This window comes from Dipteris shenzhenensis, chromosome 3, assembly GCF_047967505.1.
Source record: "Dipteris shenzhenensis isolate YYH24624 ecotype China chromosome 3, Dip_SZ_1.0, whole genome shotgun sequence".
NCBI classification, from domain to species: domain Eukaryota; kingdom Viridiplantae; phylum Streptophyta; class Polypodiopsida; order Gleicheniales; family Dipteridaceae; genus Dipteris; species Dipteris shenzhenensis.
The window spans coordinates 8916919-8933973 of NC_141598.1; the positions used below are offsets into that span (position 1 = coordinate 8916919).

Below are 17055 nucleotides of genomic sequence, written 5' to 3' on the forward strand. Positions count from 1 at the left end.
GTTTCCTACAAAGAGTCAAAAATACATTTCTAACTTAGAAAGCACACGCATACTCAAACAAACCCTCTAGACTGAATTGCTCAGCCTGTGTGTGTGCCTTTTGTTAGGTGACTGCCCAAGGTGGCGATACACAGGTCTAATAGGATGGCTCTGACACCATGAAAGAAAACATGGTGGTGGAGGCCTTGTAATCTGAAGTGTCTACACACTTCCATAGGTAGGATGCACACAGACACAATGAATTGCTGCAAATGGAAATGCCAATCACTGGCTACAAGCCCTTTTGGAGGGTGGAAAGTGCACACACAAGCCAAAAGCTTACTCAGGAAAGGGTACTATTTGTAAGCGCATTTCCTTCGTCCCTTGTGGCTTGTAAATTGCTGACTTTGGAGGCTAAAATACCTCTTTCCAGCGCTGTGCTGCATTACACATCGGGGGACTTTAGTCTCATATGCAATATGTAATGATGTAGTCATTGGATACAATGAAGTGGTGATAAATGCTCCTGTTGTCCTGCTGGCTTTTGTTGGCATGTGGAGGTGGCTTGGGGTGCAGGTGTGGGACCCCTCGTACCAGGTGCACTCTGGTTTGATACGCGGCCTATTCTGGTCGCTTACATGGCATCAGAGCCGTTATGATTCTGGTGACTATTTGGACTGCAACCCTGTGCACATTGTAGACTTCATATGGTGCCCGGTTGTCTGGCTGGCTGTTTGATGTGGTGTGAGCTTTGGTTTGTGACTGCTCACTGGCAGCACTTTGGTGGCTGCACTTCGGGATGACTACCCCATGCAATTGGTTGGCCTGGCCTTCCGATTGCTGCCTCGCATGACCCTTGTTTGTTGTGTAGACTACCTTTGTTGTGGATGGCGAACTTTGCCTGATTGTTGGTGCATTGTCCCTTTCCCCTCATGGCTTGTAAATTGGTGACTTTGGAGGCTAAAATGCCTCTTTACAGCACTGTGCTCCACGTGGACTTTAGTCCCATATGCAATACTGTAATGACATAGTCATTGGATGTAATGGAGTGTTGATAGGTCCTGTTGTCCCGCTGAGTTTTGTTGGGATATGGAGGAGGGACAGAGCTGTGGGAGTCCTCATACTCGGTGCACACTGGTTTGACATGTGGCCTATTTTGGTCGCTTACAAGAGTGACTCTCGTGAGATTGAAACTGCACTATGTTGTGTTTTTAGAGGATGAGTTTGGGAATGTTCCTGGATTCATCTAGGTATATATTCTGGTTGCTTACAAGATTCCTCTTGGGTTTACCATTTGATCAATCCTATCAAACACAATCCACTTCCTATGCATGAGCCTTCTGACATAGCAAGGAAACGTTAATGTCATGTTGACATTTACAAACACATACAACACAAGCTTATCGGTGAAAACCATGCAATCATCAGGCAAATAATAAATAAATCAGGTGGATACATTTGCAGTCTGTGATGGTCTGTTACACTCGCAGATGTGCGGGTGCAGAAGGTTTATATGAATTGCTAATAAAGGGCTAAAAATGCGTGGAAATTCTGGTGATTTGGATTGGAAACGACCTTGATAAATGTTTTGTTTTGCACATTAGATTCATTTGTTTCCCAGATAATGTTAATAATGCGTGGATTCTGGTGATTTGGATTGGAAATGACCTCGATAAAATGTTTTATTTTGCAAAATGTGCACACATTACATCCATTTGTTTCCCAGATATATATTGTATAATGTATTGGCAATGATGCTGAATCTTGTTTCTAAGGCTTTAAATGCTGATTAAGCTATACTCATGATCCCTTTAAATGCTGATTAAATGATGCTCATGCTGCCTTTCCGATTGGAGAAAGAATAGCATCGATGAAGGGAAAAGAACACTCTTGCTTGTATAAAAAACCATCCTTACCACATACTACCATCAGTACAACTTACTAAGTACACCATTGCTGATGGATGATGGGCTGACGATTTGTGAGTAGACACTTTTAATGACAGTATACTCCCTTGTTACAACATCTGGGGATTTAAAGGAACTTTGTCAAGCTAATAGCCTGTACAAAGCAAGTTGTGTGACAAAATGAAAATTGCTATGACGGTGTTTATTTACAGTGATTTTCAGTTATGAAAGTTCTTATGGCATGCATTGCTTTCCAGAACTTGTGCTTGCACAATGTTTATGAAAGCTGCTGCACAACGTATTTTGAATCTCGCTTTAGGAATTTTAAAGAAGTTAGATACTAGGATAAAACAATTCTGCGCTGCACCTGTTCCCATTATGGACTAGAGATTCATCCCTTCTTCTATCTCTAACTTGTATTTGGTTTTGTTAGGTTTACATTTGACAAGTTTACCCTGGTATGCCAGCTAGTAGAACCCTTTCTCTTTGGTGGAGCATTGCGTGAAAAAAACTCTCCATTTCTCCAGTTTTTAACAATTGTCTACCTTAAAGACACAGTCAGTTTTAAACAAGATGATATGCTTGTTGTGGATTGCCTGTGACTTGGCTGTCCAAATTTCCAGTCTGCCATGCTTGTACCTCAAGGGTCAATCCTTGATTTGAAGTTTAAAGATTAAAACTTGGTGTGCCCATAGTAAGGCTTAGAATTGCATTTATGTTTCGTCAACCGAGTCTACCATGTAGCCTGCAGATGGGCTGTAAATGTTTGCTTGTGGGCCAGTTGTCAAGTATGTTGTTTCTTAAAATACTAATTTGATAAGTTAAAGCCAATTTGTGTATTAATTGACTAAATAGGAGCGGAAGGAGCGACTGGATAGGCTGCGAGAGTCTGCTATGGCAAGCACCAGCAGTTCTATGGCAATTAGTTCTACACTACAAGAGTGTGTGGTGAATGTTGCAAGGGATGCAGATGAGGAGGAAGTATTAATCCCTCTTGGGATCTCAAAATTTTTGAAGCCCCATCAGGTTTGTTCCCACTGACACCTTTTTGTGTGGTGGTGTGTGATTCTCGTGGGTGGACATGTGTATTTCTGGGTGGATAGGTAACACTGAAATGTTAAGATACTCAAGATGTGGACATGTCTACATGGACACAAAAAGCAAAGTGGAACACACAAAAATCTGTTCCACTTTGCTTTATGTGATGCCTTTACCTGAGTGTGATGTTTAGATTTTGGTATAGTGTCTGTTAGGCTATACAAAAATCTGAATTTGTACGATTGGATATATTCTACTCTTACAAAGGTATATATATACGGGAAGGTTTCTAAAAATGCCTGCTCACTTGGTCGGTGATGTATTTATACCTATGTCACACTTTTTTACTACTAAGATGTTTCATCATTTCCAGAAAGGGAAATCAAATAAATTTAATAATGCTGCATGACAAATTCCCTGGAAACTAGTGGTTGTCAGCATGCTCTTTTTTGAGAACGTTGCTAGAAGTGTCTTTCTTTGCTGGGGTCAATTGGAATCTGGTAAATGGAATCATAAGTAGCATCTACAAGGGTACCCTGGCTTGTGCGAGAAGCATGGTTAGGATCTTACCTCCTGTGTATACCTTGTTCTACTGCTGTGCATACCTCATATTATTCCAAATATATGTTCTTGTTTTGGCACCACTTCTTCATTTAGTTTCTACATCCAAAAGTATTTGAATCCTTGAATCACCCAACACAGATAACCTTTACTTGAAACTTTGATTCACTATGCAACCCTTTAGCAATTTCATTTTGTATGCAACTTTGAGCATCTTTTCAAGGATTAACCATGGCCACATTGATGCTACAATGGCCAATCCTTCACATGTTAAGGTATGTGAAGCAGGTAGGGACTGTATGTTGCCTCTGTGCATTCCAGGCTGTATTCCCACATTAGCATACAAATAATGTGGGGCTGGCTGTGAGGTCATGGCCTGAAATATAGATCCTCCTCCAAAGTGAGTTGGCTGAACCACATACTGTGGTTGGGCTTGCTGCCGCTGCACATTCTGAGCATTGCTACCATGCTCATTCCCATTTGGTCCTTGCCTCTGTGTGTGGCTGTACCACTGGTGTCTATGGCTCTGGTAGTGGCTGTCCCACATGCATTTGTGGATCCTGTATGGGCTGTGCCTCTGCCCTCAGCATTAGAGCTGGATTATGTACAATCTCAGCAAAGCTCTGAGTGAGCTGAGTTAAAACTTACAACACAGAAGCCATCTGAGTTTGCATCACGGCCATAGCATTTGGCTGTACACTTGGGTCTGCACCTAATCTCATCTCGCGGGATCGACTGAGGGGGGGCATCCAAACTATACTGAAAGGGGGGGGAGGCTGTCCATCTGAATCCCGTGTTCGGGAAACCATGTGAATATACGTGCATACCATGTGTCTGCCCCACCCTCAGCTAGTTTAGACCCGCAAGGCCTCTTGCAGACGTTAATCTAGACCCGCAAGGCCTCTTGCAGAGAGAGAGAGAGAGAGAGAGAGAGAGAGATTAACGTCTGCAAGAGGCCTTGCGGGTCTATGAGACAAAGTGCGGATCCAAGAAGTACCTCATACAAGCCACTGGGGGCTGGAGCAAAGGGTTCACTAAGACCCTTGCTGAGAACTAAAAGCTGAAAAACTGAAAGCAAAAGCTAAAACGCTACTATGCTCAGCTAGTGAACAAAATACTAGAGTAGCAAAGTAACAAGAGCGTGTCAGGCGCTCAGGGCTAGCACTCCTAGTATGTGCTCAGGTTCCATATATCTAGGTGACCTGGTGGCACTTTGATGAGATGTGAGAAGCTCTCGTATATCTGTCGGTCGAGTTGTCTCGCGACGTGGGGGAGGGTGTGGTCTCCTCGATCTCTGGATCCGGTGTGCTATGTCAAGGGTGATGCCTCATCTCTGGCGGTCGCCTCTCAGAAGGGACGAGATAGACCAGATCTCGATTGTGTGTACTGTGGGCTCTCTCCGTGTCGCACGTGGAGTGTGTGTCCCACGTCTAGCCACATCGTGGTGGGCACTCCTACTGTTGATCCATGATGCTCTCATCTCATCAAGCTCCTCTCCCTCGGCTACGCTGGCAATTGACTCAGATGCATAAAAGTATGTGACAAAGGTCAATGGTGACCTGTGGCATCAGCCCATGTTGCTTTCTGGCCTGTCGCATCAGTGTGTCTCTCTGTTGGTGCATCTCATACAGATAGAGCCAAACACAGACCTGATCGTGAAAATGTATCAACCGTGTGAGTGGGCCAAAATCCTGTCCCTCTTGAAAGAGGCAATGATATCATCCTCGGATCTCATAGTAGACTGGGCAAACACATAGAAAATGTTTCTCCGTCTCGATCTCCCCCATTTGGCATAGTATGCAAATCCTCTGCTCTCTGGGTATGCCTGCAACTCTCTCCGTAGCTGATGCGATGAGACTCGCAACTGACCCCAATGGCAATCCTCAGTGCATGTGAAACTCTCCTGTCCTCAAGTTACTAAGGTCTGATGACAAGACCGTGCTCCGAGATCTTTTGGAAGTAATAAGAGAAACTATCTTTATGTCTAGGTGAGTTTCTGTGCTTGAAAAGCTTAGATACAAATGTTCCTAAAGCTGAGGGTGACGCCTTATGTGGCAAATCAGCCATTCTGTTATGTCCCTCAAGAAGAGAGCTGAACTTTTTCCTAATGTGTGCATAGTAAGGGCATATCATTACCATGTGTTCTTCTGTTTCTGGCATACCCTGGTCACATAATTGGCATATTATGCTCTCTCTTGGCATGTCTTATTAAAGTCTTCGAAAGGGAGAGAGAGAGAGAGAGGGAGGGAGGGAGGGAGAGAGATTATTAAAGTCTTCGAAATATCCATGGGTCTATGAGGTTGTGATACAAACAAGTTGTGTGGGTGGAGCTACTAAACGAGCATCCACTCCAATGCAGAATGCAAATGATAAGTGCTGAGTGCTACATAGTCATGTCAGAATGATAAGTGTTGAGTGCTACATAATCATGTTAGAATGATGATCGCCTACACAACACTAACATCCTCATCATCAGAGCGTCGAGGGGGATGACGTAGTGAGGGCCTAAAGTTAGAGATAGAGTGCTAGCAGCTGTCCACAGACGAGGTCCTATGTCGTCTCCTGGTCATAGCTCTGATAAGGGCTACAATGACCCTTGCCGGTGGAGCTGGAACTCTGAATAGAGAAGAAATATCCCCAAGCGTAATCTGTGCATCAACCCTCTGTCTGAGCTGTCGTGTTGTTGGCTGTGTGTCATGATCATGGTGGAGCCTTGCGGTGTGGGAGCCTGCATGGTTTGGATGGAAGAATTCAGTGATCGAAATCTGAAAAGAGTCTATCAAGGAGGTCTGCTCCTGTCTCCATAATCGAAGTAGATGCTCGCGGTGTTTGACTGCCTTGTGAATGAAGGCGGCCAAGCATTTTGTTTTTGGAACGGAGAGAAAGCGGGACAATACCCTAGAACTGTCTCTGAAGCGGCAATAGAAGCATCCTCAGATCTCATAGTATACTACTCCTCCGACTCAATCTCCTGGATGTCACATAATATGTATATGCACCTCTCCCTGGACAAACCCTTGGCCCTGCCACTCTCGATGCGAAGTCTATGTTAAGAGACCCGAAACTCCCCAATAGAGATCCTCAATGAATGAGCTAGGTGGATCTGCGTATATCTTGGTGGCTCGATAAAATCCTCCGCTGTGATATGTAAACAATGATCCTCGTAGAAGTTGAGCTTCATTGGAAGCTCGCTCGGTCCCAACCAGGTTCTGAATGTGTCAAGCTCAAAAGATCCTCACGAATGACGTGGTTGACCTCATGAGACAGGTTAGGGAAAAAAGTGCGTCAATGCTATACTGGAAGGGGGGGAGTCTATCTATATGGAGTCCCAGTCCCTCAAACCATCTCTCTTTGCGTGCAAACCAGCATCTCTGATCACCTGCTGCTGATAATGCCATAGAGGAGGACAATGCTAGCCACAGTAATCTGTTGCGTCCAGAATTGCAATCTCCATATCCCCGACCCGATATAGGTAGGTGATAACTTTAATGTTGCATTAAGTTGTAGTGGAGATGACCCAAACTCATCCAAAATGATCCGGTGAGGAACTGACGGCTTATTGCGAATTATCCGTGATAGCATGAGAACTTGTAGGTGCTCCACTTGAGCCCCACTCTATATCTGACAGATCCGGCCCATAACTAGGGCTGTCATACATCCCCGCTGGGCGGACCAAGGAGTCAAAAAGCAAGCCATTGGTCCGCGGGTCCTGAAAATGTGAGCAGAAGCACTGCCTCTCTAATCTGGCCAATGAAGCGTATCCCCTGCTCAGTCGGTTGCATCGCCGGTCTCATAGTAAAGCTAGGTCTAGAGAAGAGAACCCCTAGATATGTATATAACGAAACAACCTCAAGCGGCTACCCGTCGAATTGGGATGTGTTGAAGATCATGACCTTGGTTTTATCAAGGTTTCATGGGAACCACAAAAGGGCTGTAGGGCATCTAGGTGTCTCTGGAGACCCTTTGCAGAGGCAGATAAGAGTGCCACGTCATCTGCGTATAACAAGATTTGAATCAGAGTTCCAACGATAGAGCATCCATCCCCGCCCAGTGTCTGCATAACTGTCTCAAGCTCATCAATATATAGGCCAAAGAGGGTTGGTGATAAAGGACACCCTTGTTTGACCCCAATAGTACTCGTGATCTCATCTGTCCATCCGGACCCTATCCGAACTTTGCCTAAGACCCTCTCGTAAATTGCCATGACAGCGCAAATGATCTGTTGGTCATAAGCCAAGTGCTGCAGATGCCTGATGAGGCGGGCTGCCGGAATCGTGTCAAAGGCTTTGTGGAAGTCCACAAAGCAACAAGAAACCCTCTGTTTTTGTGCCCTTGCCGCCTCAATGATATGCCTAAATGTAAGAATGTGATCCATGGTCCCATGATCACGTCGGAATCCAACCTGTTCATTTGCTCTAGGTCCCTACATCTCTGCAAATCGACTAACCTCAGAATCAAGCACTGATGCATAAATCTTGGACATGACATGTCCGATCACAATGGTCCTGTAGTTCTCTGGGCTCATGGGATGCCATGCCTTGTGGATGGGTGAGATAGTGTTAACAATCCAGGTGCGTGGGAAGCCCAAACAAACAGTTTCATTAAAGAGATTTGCTAAGATCGGGGCTAGGAGATTAATCCCATATGCAATGAATTTAGTGCATAGGCCCTCATGATCTTTCATTCGGCCATTATTAAGTTTCATCACGGCATCCTTTACCCCCCCTGGTAGTGAAGAGTGTGCAAGATGTGGGGCGGGTATGTGTGAGAGGTTAAGAGCTGGCTGATGTGGGATATCATAAAGCGTGCGTGCATAATTATGCCAGACTTGAGTGTCAGTGAGTGGGCGAACTCTGCCTGTATAATCTGATGGGGGACTGAGGGTTTACTCTGAATCATCCTGGATTCCATGGTCACTTGCAATCTCTCAAATCTCTTCCACTCCGTTGCTGAAAAATCACTCCCCCAAAAAGGTGCTGCGTACATGGCAGTCGGTCTCACCAGTGTGTCAAAGAGCCAGCCCTTTGTCGGGGGGTCTTGGAAGTGTGCCTAGAAGCATCAGTCGTGGTGTACTCGCATGGATCATCGTGAAACCTGGTCCAGTGAACACTATCCCCAAATATGTGTAGGATTGCACTATTTGCATAGGCTCTGCCACGGTATGTGAAACTATGATGACGGGACGCTGCTTGCGAGGTGTTGAAGACCATAACCTTGGTCTTCCCAAGGTTAACTGTCAAGTCTCTCTCCTTGCAGAACATCTCCAGAGTCTCTAGATGTTTCAGCAGCCCTCCTGCTGAGGATGATATGAGGACCATGTCATCAGCATACAACAATATCTGCACCATCAGGTCAGCCAGGAGCAAGCCCTCTCCGTGTAGTCGATCGACAAAAGAAAGTGGACAAGGACACTTTCCAGTTGGATCACATTTGGTCAGATCTGGTGCTGTTTATGCTGGGTGACAGTTTTCAGCCACACAAGAGCTGAATTTCGTCTGTCATTTTGGGGTTTTTCCTCCAGTTTTTGCACTAAATCTGGTTGCCTACACCTATAGAGGAATCCTGCCAAGTTTAGTTGGATTTTGACTGCCCGTTGCGAAGTTCTTGCTGATTTTCAGTTTCCAGCCACAGGGCAAGTTGCAGATCTGTGGATTTCGCACATTCTACTGCTGATTTGACATCATAAAAGTGATCGCCTACTTGAAGGGACACTGTCTACCAAGTTTGGTTGAATTTCGCCTTCGTGGTGCAGAGTTATCATCACTTTTAGGGTTCAGCCTGTCAGAAAGTGACACGTGGCAGTGGATAAGGCACAGAAATTTGGGGCTTTTGCAATTTTATGCATTGGAAGGCTTGCTCTTGCACATTGAAGCAAGAAATTGGGACACATGGGAAGAGGGAATCTCAAAGAATTCAGAATATTCCAAGAATATTCCTTGAGCTTGATGCCAAAGGTTATGCATTTGTGAAGTAGTGCTTGGAGCACTTGGATGCATTGACATTGTTGCAAAAGTGGTACTGATTTCCTTTATGCTTGGGTTGTGCACATTTGTGGTAGTCAAAGTTTGACTTTTGATCTCAGAAATTGGGGCTTTTGGTGCACAAGTGCTCAGCAATTTTTGTGACACTGGAATAGTGTCTTGGATGCCAATTTTGGATGCCTTTGTGTTGAGAAAAACAAGAATATTGTTTACTGCAGATTTATGACTGTTTTTACTGTCATTTTGGGACAGTTTCTCTGAGTTTTGGATGCCTCTATCTTTGTCACAAGTTGGGACAGAATTTTGAGTGAGTTACACTCAGTTTTGCAGGCATATTTCACTCAGTTTTGGAGTTATATCAGTGCAGGAATTTAATTACAGTTTTGGTACTGTTTATGCATTCAAAGTTGGAATATATAGTGGCTGCAAGTTCTCTCCAGTAGAGGACAGATTTTACAGGCTTTTTTAATTTCCTTTGCTGATTTTTTATTTGCTGAGATTTGGCTTCAAGTGTGAGTGAAGGTGGTTCACTTCTTAACATCAAGAAGTTGGAAGGAGCACACAATTTAGCCATTTGGCAAAAGCAGTGCTATAATGTGCTTCTTCAAAAGCATCAAGCCCGTCCTATCAAGGAAAAGGGAGTGAGGCCGGCAAATATATCAGGTGATGATTGGGAAAGTGTTGATGAATTGGCACATTCTACAATCATGCTTTCTATTTCAGATGTGCTTCTATTTAATGTTGAAAATGAGAACACTGCATGGGATATGTGGAAAAGGTTGGAAGATTTGTATGCTCAACAAAGTGCAGCAAGCAAGGTTTATTGGCTCAAGAAGCTCATGGATCTTAGGATGGAGGGCACAACTATGAGTGTGCACCTCAATGAGTTCAACTGTATCATCAAGCAGTTGGCAAATCAGAAATTCAACATCGATGATGAGTTTAAAGCACCATTCTTGCTTTGCACTCTTCTTGATAGCTGGGATATTTTCAGAACAGCTTTGAGCAATTCAAATCCTATTCTTATTTATGCAGATGTTGAGAGTCAGCTTCTCATGGAGGAGATGAACAAGAAGAACAATTCTTCAAGTAAGTCTTCCACTGCCCTTAACACAAGAGGAAGACCTCAGAATAGAGGCAATGACAACCAAAGGAACAGATCCCGCAGTAAGTCACGTCCTAAGAAGGATATTGAATGTTTTCATTTTGGCAAAAAGGAGCACATGAAGAAAGATTGCTTTAAGCTGAAAAGAGAGCAGAAAAAGAGCAACAACAACAATCAGGATGCCAAATATGATAAAGGCAAGCAAGTAGAGAGTAGTAATAGTGGGGTGAAGATTGAAGAGGTAAATGCAGTCACTCATGAGAGTGAGGATGACATTTTGTTTGTTTCATCACTTGATGCACATGCTTTGGTCACAGAAGAAGACGGTGACATGACCACTTGGATCATTGATTCAGGTGCTTCCTTTCATGTGACACCACACAGGGAGTGGTTTTGCTCATATAATGGTGGTTTAGAGGGTGTTGTGCATCTTGGAAACAATTATGCATGCTCTATTGCAGGGATTGGAGATGTGAAACTTGCATTTTCTGATGGCACACATTTTATACTTCATGATGTTAGGCATGTGCCAAATCTGAAAAAGAACTTGGTTAGTACTGGTCAATTGGATGATCAAGGCTACTACACTGTGTTTGGTAATAGTAGGTGGAAGATAACCAAGGGAGCCAGAGTCATTGCAAAGGGGTACAAGTGTGATACTTTGTATACTTTGCATGTTTCTGATGTAAAGAATCATGTGGTTGCCGTAACTGAGGTGCCAAAGGTTTCATTGTGGCATGGCCGGTTAGGACCCATGAGTGCTAAAGGAATGCAAGTACTATCTCAATTGGGTTATTTACCGTCTCTGAAATTTTCGGAATTTAAGCATTGTGAGCATTGCATTTTTGGTAAGCATTCACAGTCACCACATAAAGTGACATTGCAACAAATATTGAGACCCTTAGATTTGGTACGTAGTGATGTATGTCAAATGTCTCAGTTGTCTATGGGTGGTCATGAATACTTTGTTACATTTATAGATGATGCCACAAGGAAAGTGTGGGTCTATTTCATCAAGAGTAAGGAAGAAGTTTTTGGTGCATTTCAAAAGTTTGTTGCCTTGGTTGAAAATCAGACAGGCAAGAAGTTGAAATGCTTACGCTCTGATAATGGAGGAGAATATGTCTCCAAAATATTTCAGGAATTTTGTGACATGAAAGGGATAAAGAGGGAACTCACAAGCCCTCATAATCCTCCACAGAATGGAGTTGTAGAGCGAACAAATCGGACTATTCAAGATAGAGTCCGTAGTATGCTGTCTCATGCTGCCTTACCCCATGGTTTTTGGGCAGAGGCTGTTCAAACAGTCATTCATGTCATCAACAGGTCACCGAATAATCGGTTGGATGGTAAAGTACGTGAGGAACAGTGGTATGGCAAGCCACCCTCATATAAACACTTGAGAGTGTTTGGCTGTGATGCGTATGTGCACGTACGAAAAGAGCAGCGCATCAAACTCCAACTAAAGTCAAATAGATGCATCTTTATTGGATATGGTGATAGTAATGATGTGATTTTTCATGAGGAAAGCATGCACAGGCAACCCACTCAAAAATCAGAAAATATGAAGGTTGTCTTTGAAGAAATCATTGTGAATAGACAGCAAAATATGCCCAATAATATGCAGCAAGGTGCTGCTGCAAATGTCCCTAATGTGCAGGGAATAGAGGCTGAGAATCAGCCCAATCAAATTGCCTTTGATATGCCACAGATAGAGCCACATCTGTGTGATGTAGGACAGCCAGAGGAGGTGGCACAGCCACATAATATGGCTGATATGCAGGCTGAACAGCCAGCCAATCAAGATGATTGGGTAAGAAGATCCATCAGAGTCTCCAAACCTCCTGATAGGTTTTTGTTCCAGGACAGAACTACGTGGCTGATTTTGTCATGCTGACAGATTGTAGTGAGCCTTCATGTTATCAGGAAGCAATGAGAAGGCATGATAAGAGAAAGTGGGAGAAGGCCATGCATTCAAAAATGGATTCTTTTATAAAAAATAAAACATGGGATTTGGTGAAACTACCAACTGGAAAGAATGCCTTACCATGCAAATGGGTTTATGAGATCAAGGTCACTCCTAATGCTGAGAACAAATACAAGGCAAGATTGGTTGCCAAGGGGTTCAAGCAACAGAAGGGCATTGACTTTGATGAAATTTTTTCTCCTGTGGTGAAAATGACAACATTGAGGGCTGTTTTGGCATTGGTTGCACATGAAGATATGGACTTGTGTCAGATGGATGTCAAGACTGCATTTCTCCATGGTGATCTTCATGAGGAGATTGATATGGTACAGCCAGAAGGGTTTGTCAGTGAAGGCAAAGAAAAGTTGGTATGCAAGCTGAAAAAGAGCTTATATGGGTTGAAGCAGGCTCCAAGGGAGTGGTACTTCAAATTCCATACTTTCATGCAATCTCAGTGGTTTAGGAGAAGTGATGTTGATCACTGTCTCTATACCAAGAAAGCAAAGGATGGTAGCCTTATTTTGCTCATCATTTATGTTGATGACATGCTTATTGCAGGCAAATCTCGGTATGAGATCGATGCATTGAAGATGGGACTGCATAAGACATTTGATATGAAGGATCTTGGTGATGCAAATCACATTTTAGGGATGCGCATCATACGGGAAAGAAATCCGAAATTGCTCTATTTGTCTCAGAAGGAATACGTTGGCAAGGTTTTGCAGCGTTTCAATATGGAGGGAGGAAAGATTCTTGGTACTCCATTGCCTCCATATGTGAAACTCAGTCAGAAAGACAGCCCACAGTCAGACGATGAGAGGGCTGAAATGGCCAAGATTCCTTATGCATCCGCGGTTGGTAGTCTCATGTATGCAATGGTGGCCACTCGTTCAGATATTGCCTTTGCAGTGGGAGTTGTCAGTAGATACATGGCAACACCTGGCAAGAAGCATTGGGAAGCCGTGAAAGGTATCATGAGATATCTTAAGGGCACAATGCATGTGTGCATATGCTTGGGGAAGAAAGACTTGCTTCTTCATGGGTTCACAGACTCAGATTTTGTAGGCTGTGTAGACCAAAGAAAGTCTACTATATGATATGTTTTCACCTTAGGTGGTGGTGCTATTTCATGGATCTCTCGGTTGCAGAAATGCATTGCTTTATCTACCACAGAGCCAAAATATGTTGCAGCCACAGAGGCGTGCAAAGAAGCCATATGGTTATCTGGTCTAGTGAGAGATATTGGTTTATCAGGAGAGGTTCCTATTTTGCATTGTGATAGTCAGAGTGCTATTCAGCTAGCACGTAATCCTGTGTTTCATGCCAAAACGAAACACATCGAGGTGAAATATTATTTTATCAGAGAGGTGCTTGAGGATAAGCGTATTCAGCTTGTCAAAGTGCACACTGATGACAATCCTGCAGATCTTTTAACCAAGAGTCTCAACCCGCAACGCTTTGCACATTGCAGAGTACAGATGGATGTTGGCTGAGTTTCTCATGATTGAGATTCTCTTGTATTTTGTGTATATGTTTTCTATGTACACTTCTTCCTCTTTTTGGGCACATTGCCTTTAAGTGGGAGATTGTTGGGGATAAAGGCATAATGTGCTATCCCTTGTATAAGTGGTACTTATAATGCCACGTCATCACCTTATCTATTCTTTGTATAAAAGGCAATAAGGGAAGTCACATTGAAGACTTTTGCTTCCCACAAACTTGTGTTCTCTCTTTTGCTCTCTCACCTTTCTCCATCTCCCTCTTGCTTCCGCTCCTTGCTCCCATCAATTTGGGAGCTGCAACTCATGTAACCTCCTGATCAAGCGAGAGCGTGGGATCGTGTCAAATGGCTTACGAGAGTCTACGAAATAAGTGTAGACATGCTGATGCCTTGACTTCGCCTCCTCAATAATAGCCCTCAGGGTGAAAATGTGATCTAGGGTGGAGTGCTGTCTTCAAAATCTTGCCTGCCCAAATGCCTGCTGTCCATGACCCTCTGTTTGGCTGCTGTTCTCCCTCTCTAGGACCGATTTATGTATCTTAGCCAAAGTGTGGCCAATCTTAATAGCATCCAGTGTCCATGGGATCACTTGTCTTGTGTATCGGTACTATGGTGGTGGTGCTCCAAGTAGGTGGGAAGCCATGGCGTACGGCATGATTGAACAATTGTGCTAATATCAGGGTCAGATCTCTTGCCCATGCGCAAAGTTCTCAGTGCATAGCCCCTCATGATCTGGTGATCGTCGGTTATGAACCCGAAGAAGGGCAGCTTGTATATTTTGTGAAGTAAACAGATGACATGTGGTGGGTCTGGGCATAGAGGACATATCAGGTGGTGCTTGACTTGGGACATCATACAGAGAGCAAGATTATGTGTCCCAGACTGCGGGATTTGTGATGGGAATGTGTGACTTCCCTTCTGATAGGAGTCCCCCTCTCGTGGTAGGATCTCCTCCGCGAAGAGAACTGATCACCTCATCTATCTTGTGCATGAGGAAAGCCCGCTTCTTACGTCATGTCACTCGGCGTGAGATCCGGTGTGCCTCTGGCAGAGTCAAATGTTCCAGTGCTATCTCACGTTTAAGGTGGGCTCTCATCTCTCTGCACTCATCATCAAACCATGGATTTTGGGGCATCTTCCCATTTGAAACACGTGCAAATCGTGTCGTGGGAAAGGATCTGACGCCAACATCCTGTATCATCGATATAAGAGTGTTTGATGCATTTGCGAGGTCCATCCCATCACCAAGTAGTACTGGAAGCTCAGAGGCTAGGTGGCTTATGTACACCGGGTCAAGAGCACGGTTAAAATGGATTTGAACACGAGTGGGTGATTGGGGGGCCCTCCTCATGGTTGGCATGGCGACCGATATACAGAAAGTGAGATATGAGTGGTCGGCTCTAAGCGGGGAGGGGGGCGGCACAATAAAATCATCTATCCGTGGGGCCAATGCTAGTGGGCCGAGCAGGTAGTCTACCGTACTACTCCCCCCTTCATATGGGAAATAGGTGAGTCTGCTAGATGATGTCCATCTTCGGAGACCGCTATATATGATCAAGTCATGCATGGCCCCGAGCTAGAGTAAATGTCTCCAATACGCTGTCATTGGTGCATCTGAATTTGCTGATTGCCTCACGATCTCGAACTCTGCTGCATCCATCTCCAGTACTATGAGGGAATCCTCATTGAAATCTAATAGGCCCACCTGTCTGTTCCCAGTATGTGCATTGAAGTCACCAAGGAGGAGAGTGTCCCCGTGTTTGGAGAACTCCGTGATATGATCATGAATAGTCTCATATGGACTATGCCCGTTAGTGGTGACTTCTCGTGCATAGGATGATGTGTCTGGGGGAAAGTAACATATTACAATGAAAGTCGGCTGTGTGTCTGGTAACTGGACCCAAATCCACATGTGTCGTGCATGCTCCTCCTCATAGAAAGGAGTGGCCTCAAATGTGAACTGAAAAGAACAGCCACACCTCTGAATCCTCGTACCCCACTTTCCCTCCTCAATTCCTTCCTGTGGGCAGATTCCCATGTGTATCGTGTCAATGTGGGTAGCCCTCTCTTTGGGCTCTCATGTGTCTCGGTGTAGAAGATCACATCTCTGTTATGGTATGTCTCCAAGAACCCCCCTGGTCGGACCGTAGGGTGCCATTACAATTCCACTCTGCCATCCTCAATTTGTTTTGCATACTTGCCCCATCGTTCAGACACCGTCATGTGCTGTCCCCTTCTCCTGCTGCATCTAGTACTTCTTTTTCTACCCTCTCTCGAATGATCACTTTCCCTTCTGTGTTCCTACTGTAGGAGTGTGAGATCTTCATCTAGAAAGATCTTGGTCCCCTTCAGTGCTGCCCGTGTACTCATAAGGGTGGATCTATCTGTAGCTGTTCGCAGCTTTACAACCAAAGGCCTCGTTGGTGCATCTGTTTTACCCACTCTCTAGGCTGATTCACAAGTGAGGTTTACTCCCATCTTGTGAAAGAGGATTTTGGCATTTGATGTGGGGCTATCACCTACAGTTAGGCCTTTGAACAGCACATTCAAACTCTTGCTGTCCCGTCGTTTCTCTTCCTCTATTGTTTCAGAAATGAGCTCCCTTTTCTTTTGTGTTGTCTTTCTTGAGTACATCTTTCCATGCAAGCATATCAGCCTTCCCTTTTGTAATTTGTTGTGTGAACTCGGTGTGTTTCCCTTGTACCGTTGTTTGCAAAGCCGCCATTTCCTTTTTGATTTCTTCATTTTCTGATTTCAGCATATCAATGATCTTGTACCCTTCCTCTGACGTCCCCTTCGCATTCTTGGCTGCTGCATTTGCTCTTTAATGGTGTTCAGCTCCTCATTAAAAGGTGTCTGAAACTCCCCTTCTTCCCAATGAGCACTTGCCTTCAGTTTGTCATTCTCACTTTGGAGGGCATCAACATGGGCTCCCAATGTCTCAATTTTTGAGGTCAAATACTGTTTTTTTCACCCAAAGCACGAGTAATGTCCTGCATCATTTTACCTTTCTCACA

General features: G+C 44.3%; 1 protein-coding gene across 1 annotated transcript in view; it reads left to right on the forward strand.

Annotated features, from left to right (window-relative positions):
• Positions 1-17055, forward strand: part of ATRX (P-loop containing nucleoside triphosphate hydrolases superfamily protein) — a 173858-nt gene that overhangs the window by 77583 nt on the left and 79220 nt on the right. The window contains exon 13 of the mRNA XM_087373082.1: positions 2742-2912. Within this exon, the coding sequence (XP_087229208.1) occupies positions 2742-2912 (171 nt within the window). The remainder of the gene's footprint in view (positions 1-2741; positions 2913-17055) is intronic.